The sequence below is a fragment of the Thunnus maccoyii genome, chromosome 5 (genome assembly GCF_910596095.1).
Source record: "Thunnus maccoyii chromosome 5, fThuMac1.1, whole genome shotgun sequence".
NCBI classification, from domain to species: Eukaryota; Metazoa; Chordata; class Actinopteri; order Scombriformes; family Scombridae; genus Thunnus; species Thunnus maccoyii.
In genome coordinates, this window is record NC_056537.1 from 23,492,169 (window position 1) to 23,507,488 (window position 15,320).

At 41.6% G+C, this 15,320-nt stretch overlaps 1 protein-coding gene across 1 annotated transcript; it reads right to left on the reverse strand.

Annotated features, from left to right (window-relative positions):
- Positions 1–4,014: 4,014 nt before the first annotated feature.
- Positions 4,015–14,847, reverse strand: tmem86a (transmembrane protein 86A). The gene is made up of 3 exons (XM_042413070.1): positions 14,683–14,847; positions 8,345–8,609; positions 4,015–7,555 (listed from the first exon to the last, which is right to left on the reverse strand). The coding sequence occupies exons 1-3, from the start codon at positions 14,701–14,703 to the stop codon at positions 7,128–7,130; spliced, it is 714 nt and encodes a 237-aa protein (XP_042269004.1). The 5' UTR covers positions 14,704–14,847; the 3' UTR covers positions 4,015–7,127.
- Between the last annotated feature and the right edge of the window lie 473 nt (positions 14,848–15,320).

Below are 15,320 nucleotides of genomic sequence, written 5' to 3' on the forward strand. Positions count from 1 at the left end.
GCTAATCTGTATATCATGTAACTTTTGAATCTAGCCCACAGCTTTAATCATATGCTATCCTCTTTTTACCATCACAATTCTCCCTAATTCATTCCACTGTAGACAATAAATGCACAAATGCCCAAAAATGTAAATAAATTTACTACCTATTATGTGCCACTGTTCATACAGTAGTGTGCGGCCAGAAAGTATTAGGACAGTGACACATTATTTTGTGTTGGCACTGTAATCCAGCACATTATTGGATTTGAAATCAAACAGTGAGGTTAAGGCTCTGAATCTGAGCTTTAAGGGATTTATCATCTACATCATCATCCCATCCTTTTTTATAAATTGTTTCTTTGCAGAACCTTTGCAGGTAATAACTGGCTAGAGTCTCCCTCTCACAGACATCAGCAAAGACTTGTTGTCTTCTCTGGTGATGCTCTGACAGGCCTGTACAGCTGGCTTGTTTCAGGGCTTTTTTCCCCCTCAGTCTCAGGAAATGAAACACATGATCGGTTGGACTGAAGTCAGGTGACAAACTCGGCAAATCGAGATCATCCCAGTATTTGCCATAAAAAATGATTTAGTTGCCTTGACTTTATGTTTAGGATTAGAGTCCTACTACACTGTACACTGTTCATCTTGTATAAATGTAAACACCTTGAAAATAGTCTGCACTTAAACCTAATTTAATTCCACTTTACTTGGAGTACAGAGCCGTAACTCTGAATAACTTATCGTAAAACTGTCTTAACACTTTCTGACCGCAGTGTATGACAGCTTCCCTCAGGTTATTGAAGCCTGACAGCCTCTCTGCAGGCGTTTCCTCTGAGTGGTCTGCTGCTGCTTAAGAGTGGTCTGGCAAGGAGCTGCCAAACTGACAGAGAGAGGTTACAACCCCTCTCCACCCTGACGTCACTATGCTGGCTCACACAAACTCCATTTCTATAGAGCCACCAGGGACTGCCAGTGTCAGGTTGCCAGGTTCAAATCAATTAAGCACCAAACCGACGTCACTGGTACCTTCAGCCTCTTCACTGCTCAGCTATTGCACAATAAGGTGGAAGTACTTTGGAGTGAAATGATGAATAGTCAATCCAACAGAAACTAAAGGCTGCTGCACCCAAAGGGAACCACATGCTCCAGCTTTTTCAGATCGGTTTCCCTGATGTTTTACTGAATTGCATTTACATGACGTTTTCCACCGCATAATGTGAATGGAGAAGTGTTATACAGCAGTGAGTTTATTATAGTGTCTTCCTTTTCTCGTTTTACTTTCACATTCATTTGGAGATTTTTTTTTTTGTATTTCAGTGGAAGTGCGTGTCAACCAAGCCTTGTTTTTATAAAGGCCATTACAGAGATGCCTTTAGTAGAAGACTGGAGTTCTTTGATGGTAAGACCTTGGCTGTGAGTGAATGAGATGCATTCGGAAAGAACTGGCACGGGTCCTTCAGGAATAAACCATGGGATGTGATGTGTGTGGGTGTTAAAAAAAAATTAGAGAGAAAAAAGCAGACAAAAAGAGAGAAGACATGAGGAAGACATTAAAAAAGGAAGAGAGAGAGCTTCATCTGTAGCAGTCTGTGAGTGAGTTTCCACAGGGTTAAAGGCTGTCGAAAGCACATTTTCCACCTCGGCCAGACAATAGAGTGCAGCGGTTACTAGAACAGAGCTCTCTGTTGTCCTCCAGTCCTTTCTGCCTTAATGGCACTTTAGCTGCTGAGGGCCAACAGCTTCTGTAGAAACACAAAACAACATACAGTTATAAATATCAGCTGACATTTTGAACACAGCAACTCTGATTTTAGGAAACAGAAAAACAAAAAACAGACCAAAGGACAGTACGTTGAAGTTGCATTGTAATTGCATTTATTTCTTCAATAGATATTCACATTCATAGCAGTTTCACTACAGCAAAGAAACTATTTCAACTCTACAGTCATGAAAGAAATAAATCACAAAGTGAAATCAAGGACAACAAAGGAAAATATATCATAGAATAAAAATAAGGGGAAAATAAGCATTTGTTCATAAAATAAAGTAAAATGATGCATTGCAATGGGCCTTCAATAAAATAAATCATAAGTCTTTTGTGGAAAACAAACCCAGCTTTTCCCACATTGACAGGCGAAAATAACATTTTGGGCTGCTTTTTTTTTCTGAGAATAGAAGAATAACCCTTTTATGAAAAAAAAAATATACATAAAGGTTTGTAACACTTCAAGAGTAATTCATGCCTTTTAAAGAAGAAAGCTGGTTCTCTCTCACTGATGCATCACTTCTTGTGTTTAAACCACCAACATCAAAACAAAACTGTCATTAAAGAGTAACTTCAGTTTTCTCTCTAAAAGAAAGAAATGGAAAGAGTAAAGGAGCAAATACTTTAAAGAATACAGTACACAACAATCCCTTGTTTTAAACACTATAGCTACTAGTGTTTACGAGAGATTGACTGGCCTTACTCTGGGTACAGAAAAGTGCAGCACACAGAAAGTTCAGATTAATATTACAAAGAAAATTTGGCATTGTTTTACACACTTCCCACAAGCTCATACTGATGTTGGTGGACTATCAGTCGTAGTAACGAAAACACCTGGCTGTGTGGTGTGCACTTTTCCACCTTTGTAGATTTACTTCAATTTAAACCTACTTGTCATGCATGAGTAAAGATACACAAACGTTACAGCTCTATGTTTCGAATGTCAACCGCTGCATGATAATGAGCTCACAACCAGCAAAGGTTTCAAATCCGCAACTACAAGAAACGAACGGTAGAGAGAAAACTTTAAAATTAAAAAAAAGTGCCAACTTATTCAGAAGACTAAGTGAAACCACGGGCCTCTCTACTACAACAGCCACTGGTTCCAGCTCATTACTCATAACAGTGCAAGCCAGACCGCACTGGCCTCCCACAGCTCTCTCAGGTCCCTTTTGTTTGCACACACAAAGCTCAGAACAACAGGGCTGTTGACAGGCTGAGGTAAAATGATGCGCCTGCTGGCCTGCCATCTGTGGGGGACAGGATGGTAGCTAACAAGCCAGATGGAAGGGGAGTCTTCCCCTGTGTGTCATATTTCACCTCCTCACCTAATTCCAGCTACTGTAACACTCGACAATAACCTCCTTCCTAAGTGGAAGTCCAAAAGCACTCCAGCACTGACGAGGGGGACCTCTCTCTCCTGCAAAACAAAAGCGTGTTTGATACATGAGAAGGCTCTAACGCTCGCTGTGGAGGTTCTACTCAACAAAAAGAGTTCAAGCTTTCAGGTTTGGTTATCTGTCAAGTCAAATAAAAGGAGAAATGATGGAAGAGTGAATATTAGAATGAAGTCCTTCAGATAGGCATCATAACAGGCCGCTTTCTGACTCAATATGGTATTTGAGTTTGTTTGCTGCTTTACAGCCTATCACTCACACAACAGCAACTTCAGTTTCCAAAGTCATGGAGATTTTCCAGAGTGTGGGTTGGCCAACAAAAATAATCTCAAAACTACTTCAGAGTAAAGCCTGTCTCTTGGCACGTAGCCATTAGGACATAAGAACAAAAGTCAGGAGCCTTTATGTGGCAGAGGACAGAAAGTAGTGCCAACATAAATTGCCCACATTGCCCAAAGGATGAGTAAGACTGCTCGACTCAATCTTGTCATTCCCTCATTGTTTGACTTGAGGCTGCATACTGGAGTCAATCATGTTGACCAGCATCTTTCCTCCATTAAACCCTCATTTAAGACAGAATAAGCAAACAAATGCATATCTGCCAGCAAGCCCCTATGGGTGTCTTTCAGCGCTTATATTAATAGTTGACAGAACATGCTCTGCTGGTGAGGTGGATGAAATGAGAAGAGAGGAGGAAGTGGTTCTCAAAGTGGTGTCCTTGAGGGAGTTCCAGGGGGGTCCCCAGCAAAAAGGAGAATAATTTGTTTCCACTATAATTCCATCCATAAGTAGCACAATGACAGAATGTATGACTATTTTGGTCATGGGTTTCATACACTTGCTGTAATAAAACATCTAAAAGCAAAAATCTTATCAGATGGGGGTCTGTGGTCTAATTTGTGTCAGTTTAGGGGTCCTTTATGTGGAAAAGTTTGAGAACCACTGTGCTAAGAGTACTGCCAAGTAGGAAACAAATGCTGGGAGGATAAATTAAAAAGATGGAACGGAAGACAAGTGGTCACACAGACAGACTGATGAAACACTTTGGACTGACAAAGCAGAAATATCATGCTGACAAGCATGCTGACAGGCCGAAAGGAGATTGAGGAACTTTCTGGCAAAGCAGTAGTCAGGAATAGCTGCTCGGGTTGAGGAATGTCTTACCCAGTCAAACCAAGACTGTGCACTGTTGTTGATATAACTTATTTAAAAAAAACAAAAAAACCTTGATGAGTGTCAACACCACGGTCTGCCTGCAGATCTTTCATGGTGGCTGAAGTGATGCATAAACACATTTTGGTGTATGTGGGTTTTTTTTGTGCGTATGTGGGTGTGTTACCGACAGCTCCAGAGGTCACTGAACCCATAACATGGGTCTGTCTCTTTTCCATGCCCATTTGTTTTATATACAGCACTATATGTCATGTTTTGGTGCGCTTGGACTGAACCATTGAACATCTGTCAATATAACAAAACCTGTCCCTTTTTGTGTTTGTTAATTTTATGTAGGTTGTTAATACTTTGTCACTGCGAGTGTGATTGCAAACTGATTTTCTTTGCAGTGTACAAACTGTTAGTGGTATTAATAATAAAGCCAGTGACTTATACTTGTAATAAGTAAGGGTACGATCAAGAGGAGGCATGTCCAGCAATGGAAATACTCGCTATTATGGTAAAATCAAACATGAAAATATATAGCCCCAAGTTTGAATGAACCCAATCGAATACTAACTTCATCCTTAATCAAAAACACTGGGGTATTGATGATGGGTATAACAGGTTTAAGAGCTTTGTGAGAACTGTGAGATGTCCAGTAGTGTGTCTACTACATATAAACTATGATGGTTCACAGCATTTCCTGGCCTTGAGTTGGTTCTGACTCATCACAGGTAGACACAGACGTTCACTCACTCCCTCATACAGCAAAGACAGAGACTATACACACACTCTCATGCATGCACACATACTCAAAAACATGCATATATGTAGACATCTGAAGAGAGAGTTACAGCATACTTCTTAAATATTCAATAAGACACTTCATTCTAACGTTAGAAATATAAAGGTTTGCTGGATTGCAAAACAAATGAAAGGTAGGTGGGGGGGGGTGTGCGATAGATGAAAGACAAAATATCAGGCAACCTGTCAGGGATTAGCTGCGGTGGATTTTGCAGGATTAACGCTGATGAAGTGTCCTATGAAAGGGAATTATTGGCTATAATGGGATAACTGTTCCCTCACATGAAAAGCCAGATCCCTTGTCTCTGAATTTTTTTTGGGCACAATCCGGTCAGACTGACCTGGGACAATGTGTATGTTTAATAAACAAAAAATTCCGGAGTAGGAAAAAAGTGTTGCACATGCTGGCTGCATACGTATTTCTCGTTTCACCTTGCCTTTTTCACGATTGTTGATCTTGAAGAAGGCCCGAGGGCTGAAACATTCTCTGAATAAAAGAGAAATGCATATTGAGCCAGAGTGTGCAACACTTTTTTCCTACCCTCAAGTCTACCTCCAGTGATCAGCACCTTACTACAACTCTTGGTGTGCGTTACTGTTCCATTATAAACAAAAGATTCCAGCCCGTTACATTAGCCCTTTTCTTTTCAATCATCATAACATGGTCCAAGGCCAATGACAGCATGGGCTGGCTGATCTAGTCCAGCATTAAGAACCCCGTGAACTTTTCCTAATAACTCAACCAGCAGGAGCTGTAGCTGTCAGGTGTGTGTGCGTGTTGACATTTGCACCAACGTTTCTGGAAAAACTGCTGGCAGTTAAAACTCTGTAAAATGCCTGAAGGACCAAAAAGGAGTAGCAGGTGCACAGTACAGCATGTTATTATATGTACAGATGTGTGCTGTGACTGCAATGTCCGCTGTGTTCTCTCTGGGACAACAGGACAGTCAACAAATCTCAGCAGGAAGAATAATCTACCTTCCACAAACAACCTCCACCTCCTCTAACGTAGTAAAGCTTCGATACACAGACGTTACTGCAGTCACGCCACTTTCCCTCCCTGACTTTTCACATCATTGCCTTATTTTTTTGTTTCTGTCTCCCTGTCTTTCTTTCTCTGCCCATCTAGTTGTTCAAGGACATCCTAATACAAAAAAAAAGAATGAATCCACAGAGACTGGGTGTGGATTTGTTGAGGATGTAGAATAGCAGAATGGACAAAAACGCTGTGGTTGCTGTGAGTGAAATAGAAGGGACTGCAGATAATAAAACAGGTGTGGATATGCTCCTGACTTTAAAAATAGCACCCTTAATTCACAGGAACACAGGGCAACAGAGTGAAAAGCCAAACATGGGCAAGTCGGTAAAAAAGACAAAAAGAAAAAATCTCTTTTAAACAAGGCAACAAAACAAATGACAAAAATAATAAAGAGTTGTGAAAGCTCACAAAAGTTAAATTGCATCAATGGACCACATGAAGTCGACGTGTGTTAGGAGTCAGTGTGGTGACTGTGTGTGATGGGACTGTGCGGAAAGCGAGGTAAGAGTGTTAATCAAACACACTTGAATGCACACACAATCGCTCTTCCACACACACTCCTTGAAGGTCCCCAGTGACATGCTCCCCTTAAATTAAAACATAACAGTTAAAAGTAAAGTAATACTCTATATAGCAGGTTAATATTACAACACTTGTCTCCATGGTAACTAGGTTAAGAGACAGCGGTTCTAGGGATCAGAAGAGGCAGGTAGGACTGTTGTCGGGAGAGGCTGAGGATAATACTATCATGTCTTCATGGTAAGAAGACAGGTGTGAGACTACCATACTAGTGGGGTAGTAGGGTATTAGCCACGTGAAGGCTGTGGTGGACCAGTCGCCATGATAACAACGGTGTGGGGGCACCACACTGAAATGAAGGCTGAGGGTTGGGGATCTGGCAGTGAGATATGTCCATGATCGCTCAGGGCCGAAGGGGGAGCGGCTGCCACCTTCCCAGCCTCGTTGCTGTGGAGACCGCAGTTCCTCATGTTCTCTTTCTTGCCACCTCCACGTCTTGACACTCGACGGCCGACAGCGCTATCAGCATCTGTGCGGCGTAGTAGGTGGCCATGATGATGGCGCGCGAATGGGGCACGGGGAAGCAGAACTTATTGACGGCGATGGTGAGGTCGGAGACCATGAAGAGCACAGCGCCCAGGCAAGCTGACAGCTTGGTCCAGGTCCACAGGTCATTGGTCAGCTGCAGGCCCGCAATGGCCCTCCAGCCCATGAAGCCGATCAGAGCGATGTAGACGGCCACCAGGTAGGTGAAGGGGCCGGACAGGTAGGGGTACAGCAGCATGTAGCTCAGACTGGACACAGCAGTGATCACCAGGCCAGCACGCATGTTAATGGGCTTCATCCCAAAGGCGGACGAGTAGAGGATGTGGGTGATGGCAAACATCAGAAGGCCTGCGGGATAGTGGATAAATGATTTGTAAAGTTCAGATATGATCCAACAAAACAGTATCTATCCATCCAATTTAACATAAAATCTCATGTGAAAATCATCATGACACCCGATGAAGAGATAAGCAGCTCATTTACTTCCATTTATGGGATAATTCATATTTCTTACAACTTACTGTTGGTTTTATATTTGTTGTTTTGGCCATTGTTTCAATTGGTCATGATACCTTTATACTCACCAAAGTCATTTCTGAGATCTGGGATATTGCAACAACAGCAACAAGTCACAACAAGTCCAGCAGGGCAAAAAACATGAGTAGTCAGAAGATCAAATAACTTGAAAACAAGCCAACAGTTTAGTCAGGTTTGCTACCTTGCTAATTAAGTGTTGAAGCTAAAACCGAAATTGAGACTCCAAAAAGGCAATAACAATCCCTCACTTCACAGGAAAACTGAGTATTACAGTAAGCATGGAAGGTCAAAGTTGAACCAGGATAATAAATTTGCTGTTCCCCTTTGTGTAGTTCACCAAATACATTTGGCTAACCTTGGAGTTTGATTAAAAAAGTGTTGTAAGATCACCTGACCGCACCTGTTTTTTCCTCCATTTTATCTCTTTTTAGTGATGTTGCTGCATTCCCAGACACTCTTGAGCTATTACCAATACCAATGATGGCCAAAACTCCAACAATAAAACATGTTACAATAAACTGAATTGTCCTCTCAGAGGTAAAATCCATATGAAAGAGGATAGAGCTGTAGATGTGACAATCAGTGAATAATTCTCCTCACCGTGGACGAAGTAGCCCTGTTCTTGCCAGATGAGAAAGGCATCGCCAAGAGCAGAAAAGATGAGGCCGGCCAAGATTTTGCGGGCACTGGAGTGAGCCCCGAGGAAGCTGAAGCCATGGGCCAGTAGGAACACCCAGAGGCAGAAGATGGGCAGACATTTGATCAGTGCGCTAAACCAGGATGGGCTCGAGGTGGGCAGCCACAGGACAAAGTATACACAGGTTGCCTTGAAGAATGGCACCAGCTTGGGGCCTTCGCTCTTGACCTGAAAAGAAGATGAAATATTTACATTATTAATAGAGTTATGGCTGGTTGCCCTTACATGAGGTGAGTCAGAATGACATGATACCATTGTCACCATGTCTTAAACTAGATTTATTAAAGGGGCTATTATCTCAAAGCAGAGGCCATGAAATATATCACAGGGAGCAATAATCTCAAAGCACTTGAAAGTAAAGTACTTCTCCTTATTTGGGAGAGTGGATGAGTGAGGACTGGAACAACCTTTGGCCTCCTCTGGGTTGTCACTGGTTTACATCACTATGTCAGACATGCACGTGTTTTGCGGCTGAAGCGAAACTCAGCAGAAACAGCGAGCAGAAGGGGAAATGCAAAAAGCTCACACGCTATTCCTTTGACTCCACATAACCTTTTCTTTTCTTTTTGTTTGGCTCACTTTCTATCTTGCTTTTCTCCTCTCCTCATCTACACTTCACCTTCTTCTCTGCATCTCATGTTCTTGAGAATTGTGTCACATATTCAGGTCTCCCATTTCTTCCTCCCGACTGTGTCGCTGGTCATATCTCTTTCTGTCCAAACAGATGAGGCCCAACAGGGTCGAGGAAAAACAGAGCTAGAAAGAGGTTTCACAACACCTCTGTAACATCTACCCACCTGTGGTTCTGAGAATCAAAGGGCTCAGAGAATCAGTGAGGGAGGAGAGAGTTTGGTGGGGAATGAAGTGAGTGAGGGTTCACTAGAGCTGAGATCAGTGGAGGAGAGATGAGGAAGATCAGAGTGAGACATGAAGGGGAGGAAGACAAAGGGGTCGTAGTGCAGCAGGGAAAAGGTTGAGAGAGAGAGAGCTGGGCAAGTGCTGTTATTCCATGTCCCAAATGATTGTTTTCCAGAGGCCATTTTGCCATCTCTCTCCACAAACATTCTGTGGAAACATAAAGTGATGCAAATGAAAGCGTTGCTCCGATTGCACTGTTCACGAAAGAATAAGTAAGTAGGGCAGAGGGAGAGAAGCAGGAAGAAGTGAAGCTTTAGAGGAGGGGGAGTGAGTGAGATGGGGTTACTGGCATTCAAATGACAGCTGGATTTAGGAGTGGGTAAGTGAGGAGAGAGAGAGAAGAGAGGTGAGAAAAGAATGAGGGGTCACTCCAGTTCATACAGTTTACACTCCTTAGAGGAAGGGAAGAAGGGGAGGTCCCTTTATTGCACAACTACTCAATAAAACAGCGGACCACATTACAGTACAGCATCAAGCACAATGTTTCAGTGACCTCACACCTACTCTGATGTACTTGATTTGACCATCACAGCAGGAGAAACAATAGGGATGTGACACGCAAGACCAGTCATGAGAACATTCAGACACAAACACAGACATCCAAACACAAGCCTGCCAGGTGTTATCTACTGTGATATATACCTCCAATTACAAATCATAGAGTGACCAAAAGCACTACTTTACTAGAAGCTAATTCATATTTATTTGTCTCAAGCAGGCTAGACTACAGTTATATACTAAAAGTCAATGTATTCAAAATTCCTCTAAGGCTCCTGACCAAAACTAAAAAGTGAGAGCATATCACTCCAGTTTTAGCTGAACTACACTGGCTCTCTGTATCATTTAGCTGTGATTATATGTAAAGTTCTAAGCGAACTGGCCAAGATTGCAGCCACCCTGTTGTTTTATGTGCCTTCGCATTCATGCAGATCCTCTACTGTTGCTTTGGAAAATGTTCAGAACCACAGTCCCGAGAAAATTGGACATTTCAGATTCAGCAATGCTCCCAAACTGTGGAATACTATGCAAGTATATCAGATGGCTTTCAACTAGTCCCTTAACTTGCTATGTTTTCCTGTTTCTGTAGCTGTAATTAGTATTTTATTTCATGACTATTACTGGTGTTATTCCATACTTGCTTATTTTTCAGTGTACTTATCTTTGTTTACTTTGAACTACTTTAGATTCTTCATGTAAAGGGCCACATGTAACCCAGCTTTATTATTATGGGCTTCACTGTTTGATAACTGCAACAATGGCTCTCTTTTCCTGTGTTTGTGTATGTGTGTGAATTTCATTTTCTCATTGATCTTATACAAGTGTGAGCTGCTTACCAAATGGGCAAAAAAGAAGAATAACAGGTTTGCCACTATCACGAGAGCCTGGCATCTGATCTGACAAGATTGAGATAAGTGTCAAAATAAGCTGGTATACTGTATCTATGCTGACTTGTGCTGAAGATGAACCTTTTACCCTCTGCTTATGACATTATCAGTCTCTTCCAAGTAGCATGAGAAGGATCTTTCCAGTGAGGCAAAACTCTACCTAGGTATATAATATGAACTAATGCACTCCTCTCTCCATTACGTCCTTTGCCTGTCCTTCATAAAACAAATGGAGACATAACTTAAGATTAAAGATAGTTCAGTGCGTGTAAGTGTATGGGAAGTCTACTGTCCCATTAAGGCAAAATGGGTGCCAAGCAGATAGAGACAACCCTGGCAGCACTCCCAGACTAGCCAATATCAAAACTCTGTTTATCCAGCCATGGGTAGCTACTTATGGTAAACACAGGACACAAGAAAACAACATATTTCTGTGTGACTGTTGGCTTCAAGCACTGTGATTATACTTGCTTTCACTGACATCTGCAAGCAAAGGTCCAATGAAATTTAAGTTAAATAATCCAAGATGACAAATATTTTATTATCTGTGGAAAAAACTCAAATCTGTGTCTGGTAAGGGGTTTGGAGTGTTGGAGTACAGATTACAGGGAGGAGGGTTGGAGGGAGTCAAAGATTCTCATAACCTTTGGTCCTATTCATGCCTTGTTTGAGCCATACTTTGCAGTTTCCCTTTCCATTGTTTTTCATGTAAACTTACTGTATCTACACAATGAGAGCATGGCTGCATTAGTAGAGAAACAAGGCCAAAACAGCTCTGAGTACATGGTAAACACCTAAGCCACAAAATATAGAAAAGGAACGCTTTCAAATCTTCAAAGAAATGTTTATCTGACTGTTTCTTTAGCTGGATTCAAATCTCTAATAAACAGTGTTCAAATTATAAATAGGCCATGTGTCTCAACCTAGTTTAATTACTGTTGTAATATCTGATGTTATTGTTTTTCTCTAACGCATGGCTCCCTATCCAATTAAGCTAAAAATTGTTCCATCATAAAGGCCTAATTGCCTGCTAGAATTCATAAACTGGTCTAAAGTGGGTGTATTGGTTTTATTTCTCCTGTGTCTTGTATCTTGTATCTCTTGTCGGGGTTTTGCGGCACTGTATTGTAATTGTAGCGACGGTGAAGTTGCCCTGTGTGAGAGTCAGCTGTCGCCAGCATAAAAGAACAGAACATACTGCCTCATTTGGGAGGCAAACGAAATGAATCATTGTGTTATAATGTGATGGTCTGAATGATCGCATTATAAATAAAGGCTGTTTGCAGAAGTGCCCTGACACAGCTGACTGGCTGTAAACACCTGCTTCACATGCCCCCTGTTAAAGAATAATATAGTTAATGATTGACTGTATTTGCATGGTCACTAACCAACAATAGAGTTTTTTTTGTTGGATTGAATAGCAGGATGGAATGGCTCCCTTTTCCAAAATAGCCTGGTGTCCAGTATCCATCTGCAGCACCCACGAACCAACAAAAGCACTGCAGTGAAGCAGTGAATAACATACAGTCAGGATGACATCTATTCAGCCACTCAGGGTCTTATGTTAGTCGAGTGTCAGGAACAAGATACATGGAAACATATGAAAGACCTGTAAACACTTGTGGTTAGCTGAGGGTAACTGTAACATAAGTATGGCCCTGGCAGGCTACACTGGCATATGAGTCATGACTGACAATGTTATTTCTATGCAGCATCACACAACTCGGTTTCCTTCCATCTTACAGCTGCCTTAATTCCAGGGGTAGTACACTAGACGTAAGGGTTCGTCAACACCAAGAGCTTCTGTAACATTACCTATGCTCTGCTATTTCTAAATGCTTATGTTTTCTTAAGTAAATGAGTCAGTAATACTGAGTGGAGCAATTGTCAGATGTCTCCACAGCCAAAAAGGGACGTGACGCTGCTGTTGTATCTCTAGGCTACAGCAGACACCTGCCAACAGGTTCCCGGTCCACATTAGTCAAGGACAGCATGTGCTGGTGTGAGACTGCATGTGCTCTGAGTGCTTGATTCTACGTCATCTGTAAAGGAGAAAAGTCTCTGAAATGTTGAAACAGTCTGCTCACCAGATGGCATGGAGCGTGGCAGTGTTTATCAAAATCTCATTTAGAGTCAGAAATAAAAAGAAAGTCTTTACATAGTTGTTTTTTTTTCCAGAAGTAGAGTTATAAAAACTAAAATTCAAGGACATTGATTTTTGTTTACAGTGGATGTGAAGCTTTAATGATATTAAAAAAATCCTTGACACTGCTTGCCTACTTTATTCTTTAACACTGTGTTGGTGGAAACAAATATTTGTCCTCATATCTATACTGTCCAATAGTATCTTTATCTCTGACAGCACATGCCTCTACATTTCCCTTTCACTGTCACCCTGGAGCCACAGCTTAGAATAAGTTAGTCTCTTAATAAAGACCCAAGAAACTGCACAGCATCATCATCATCATCGTCATCATCATCATCACTACGGCAACTAGTCTGTATTGCAAGCATTCCTCCACACAAGCTCTTCTCACAGCAGTCACACAGGTTGCACATCAGAGTTTACTGTGGCTACGTTACCGTACACCATCCTTCATGGCCCCTGCAAAAGGGGTAAAATTTCATAGCATCTCTGTAAAAGTAAGAGCAGTGGTTCCCAACCTTTTTGGCCTGTGACCCCTTAAAATAAAGCAAAGTCTACCTGGGACCCCTTGTCACATGTTGCGTTGTCTATCAGTTAAGTTACCAATGATTGTCTTGATTCATTGGTTAGTCGTTTTGTTCACAAGATGTCAGAAAATAGTGAAAAATGTCTGTTTAAGTTCCCCACAGTCCGATGTTACATCATCAAATGTCTAGTTTTGTCTGACTAACAGTCCAAAACCCAAAAATATTCAATTTATCACCATGTTTGACAAAGAAAAGCAATAAATCATCACATTTGAGAAGTTGAAACCAGCTGATGTTTTTCATTTCTGCTTAAAAAAATGACTAAAACGATTATTTAGACGCTTAAGGAAGTAAAATACAGAAATTCACAAGAAATAAAGCAAAAAATAGGAGAAAGCTCGAAATATATCACAATTTTGTACCCAAAATATGTTTTTTTTAGTGTATCCTATCCTGTCCTATCATCTCACGACCCCTTTGATTAATCCAGCGACCCCTTGTGGGGGTCCCGATCCCCAGGTTGGGAACCAGTGAGGATGCTGAGGCCAAGTTAAATGGTTCATACAGCTGTCACACTTCTGTTAAAATTGTCAGTTTCCTTCAGTGGAACTTGAGTCGATTATAGCGCAAATAGGCAGGCTAAACAATAGAGTCTATGTAAAGTCAAAGCTACAGCAAAGGAGATGAAAAGAAAGACTGCGCATGCGTTACTAGAGGGGTACAGGGAAGAAAAAAACACACAAAAAAGGTCGTCACATGACAGGTTTTCTTTTAGTCAGAGGCTGCCTTTGGAAATGTGTGGAAACATCTCTCTGTGTTGTGGAAAACCGATAATGGCAGAGCGTGAACAGTCGCTGCTATAACGCGCAATGATAAGAAAACCTACTGAGCAGAAAAGTTCCCACACATACAGATGCATAGTTTCAAAATAACGAGCCAATAAGACACTGTCAACAGCGTGGGTGCCCAAGGGCTCCTTTAAAACATGTTAAATGTCGCTAACAGACATTCCTCTTTACTGGTGATTACATTATCGCCTAAAGGGCTTATGACTATGCTATGCTATGAATAATTACGCAGCTAAAGAAAACGTTAAACGCTGAATTAGTAACTCGAAGCTTTCGATAATGACCATTAAACGATAGAAGCATTCGTAATGAGGATGGAGCGTGTTGTTTTAGGAAACCATTTAGCTAAACTAGCAACCATTGTTAGTCCTGTTTCATGCAGGAAAATGTCAACGCTGGTTTGGCGCTGATACTCACCACGGTAACCGGGGAAACCATCTCTCCCTCGGTGGTGTTGATGTCAGTGAAAAGGTTTATTCTATCTAAACTCGGTTCGGGTGCTCCTGTTTATATTCTTCTGTGTGAGGGATGCCGATTTGTTTTTGTCTCTCTCTCCGGTGGGCGGGTCGCGACGTCCAGTGGGAGGTGAGGGGCCAACCGTAACGCGCAGGGCTTTAACTGTTGACCAATAGGAGCGGAGAGTGGCACGTAGAGGGCGGGACTTAGACGTTAGGGACGCCCGGATAGGAGGAGCCAGTTTTCTGTTTACATATCAGAGCAGATGGCCTTTATTTACATTTTGTAGACTTGAGCTTGTTGGAAACGTTTGTTTCGAGCATATATTTTATTCTGCACTAACAATCCTGTGTTAATAATACCTCCCTTAGGCGTTCGAAATCGGACAAAAAGGAAAGTGTGCAGATCTTCTGTCTAATTTCTCTATTTTCTATTTTTCCTGTTTAAGAGGTGAATGGGCTTTCCACTCAGCTTGTCTGCATTACCAAACGTTTTCACATCAAGAGACATGGTATTTATTTTATTTAATGTTTATTTGTATAGGGACAAGTAAAAGGCATGAACTTATGTCACATACCACAGCATTGGTATCCTAAGCT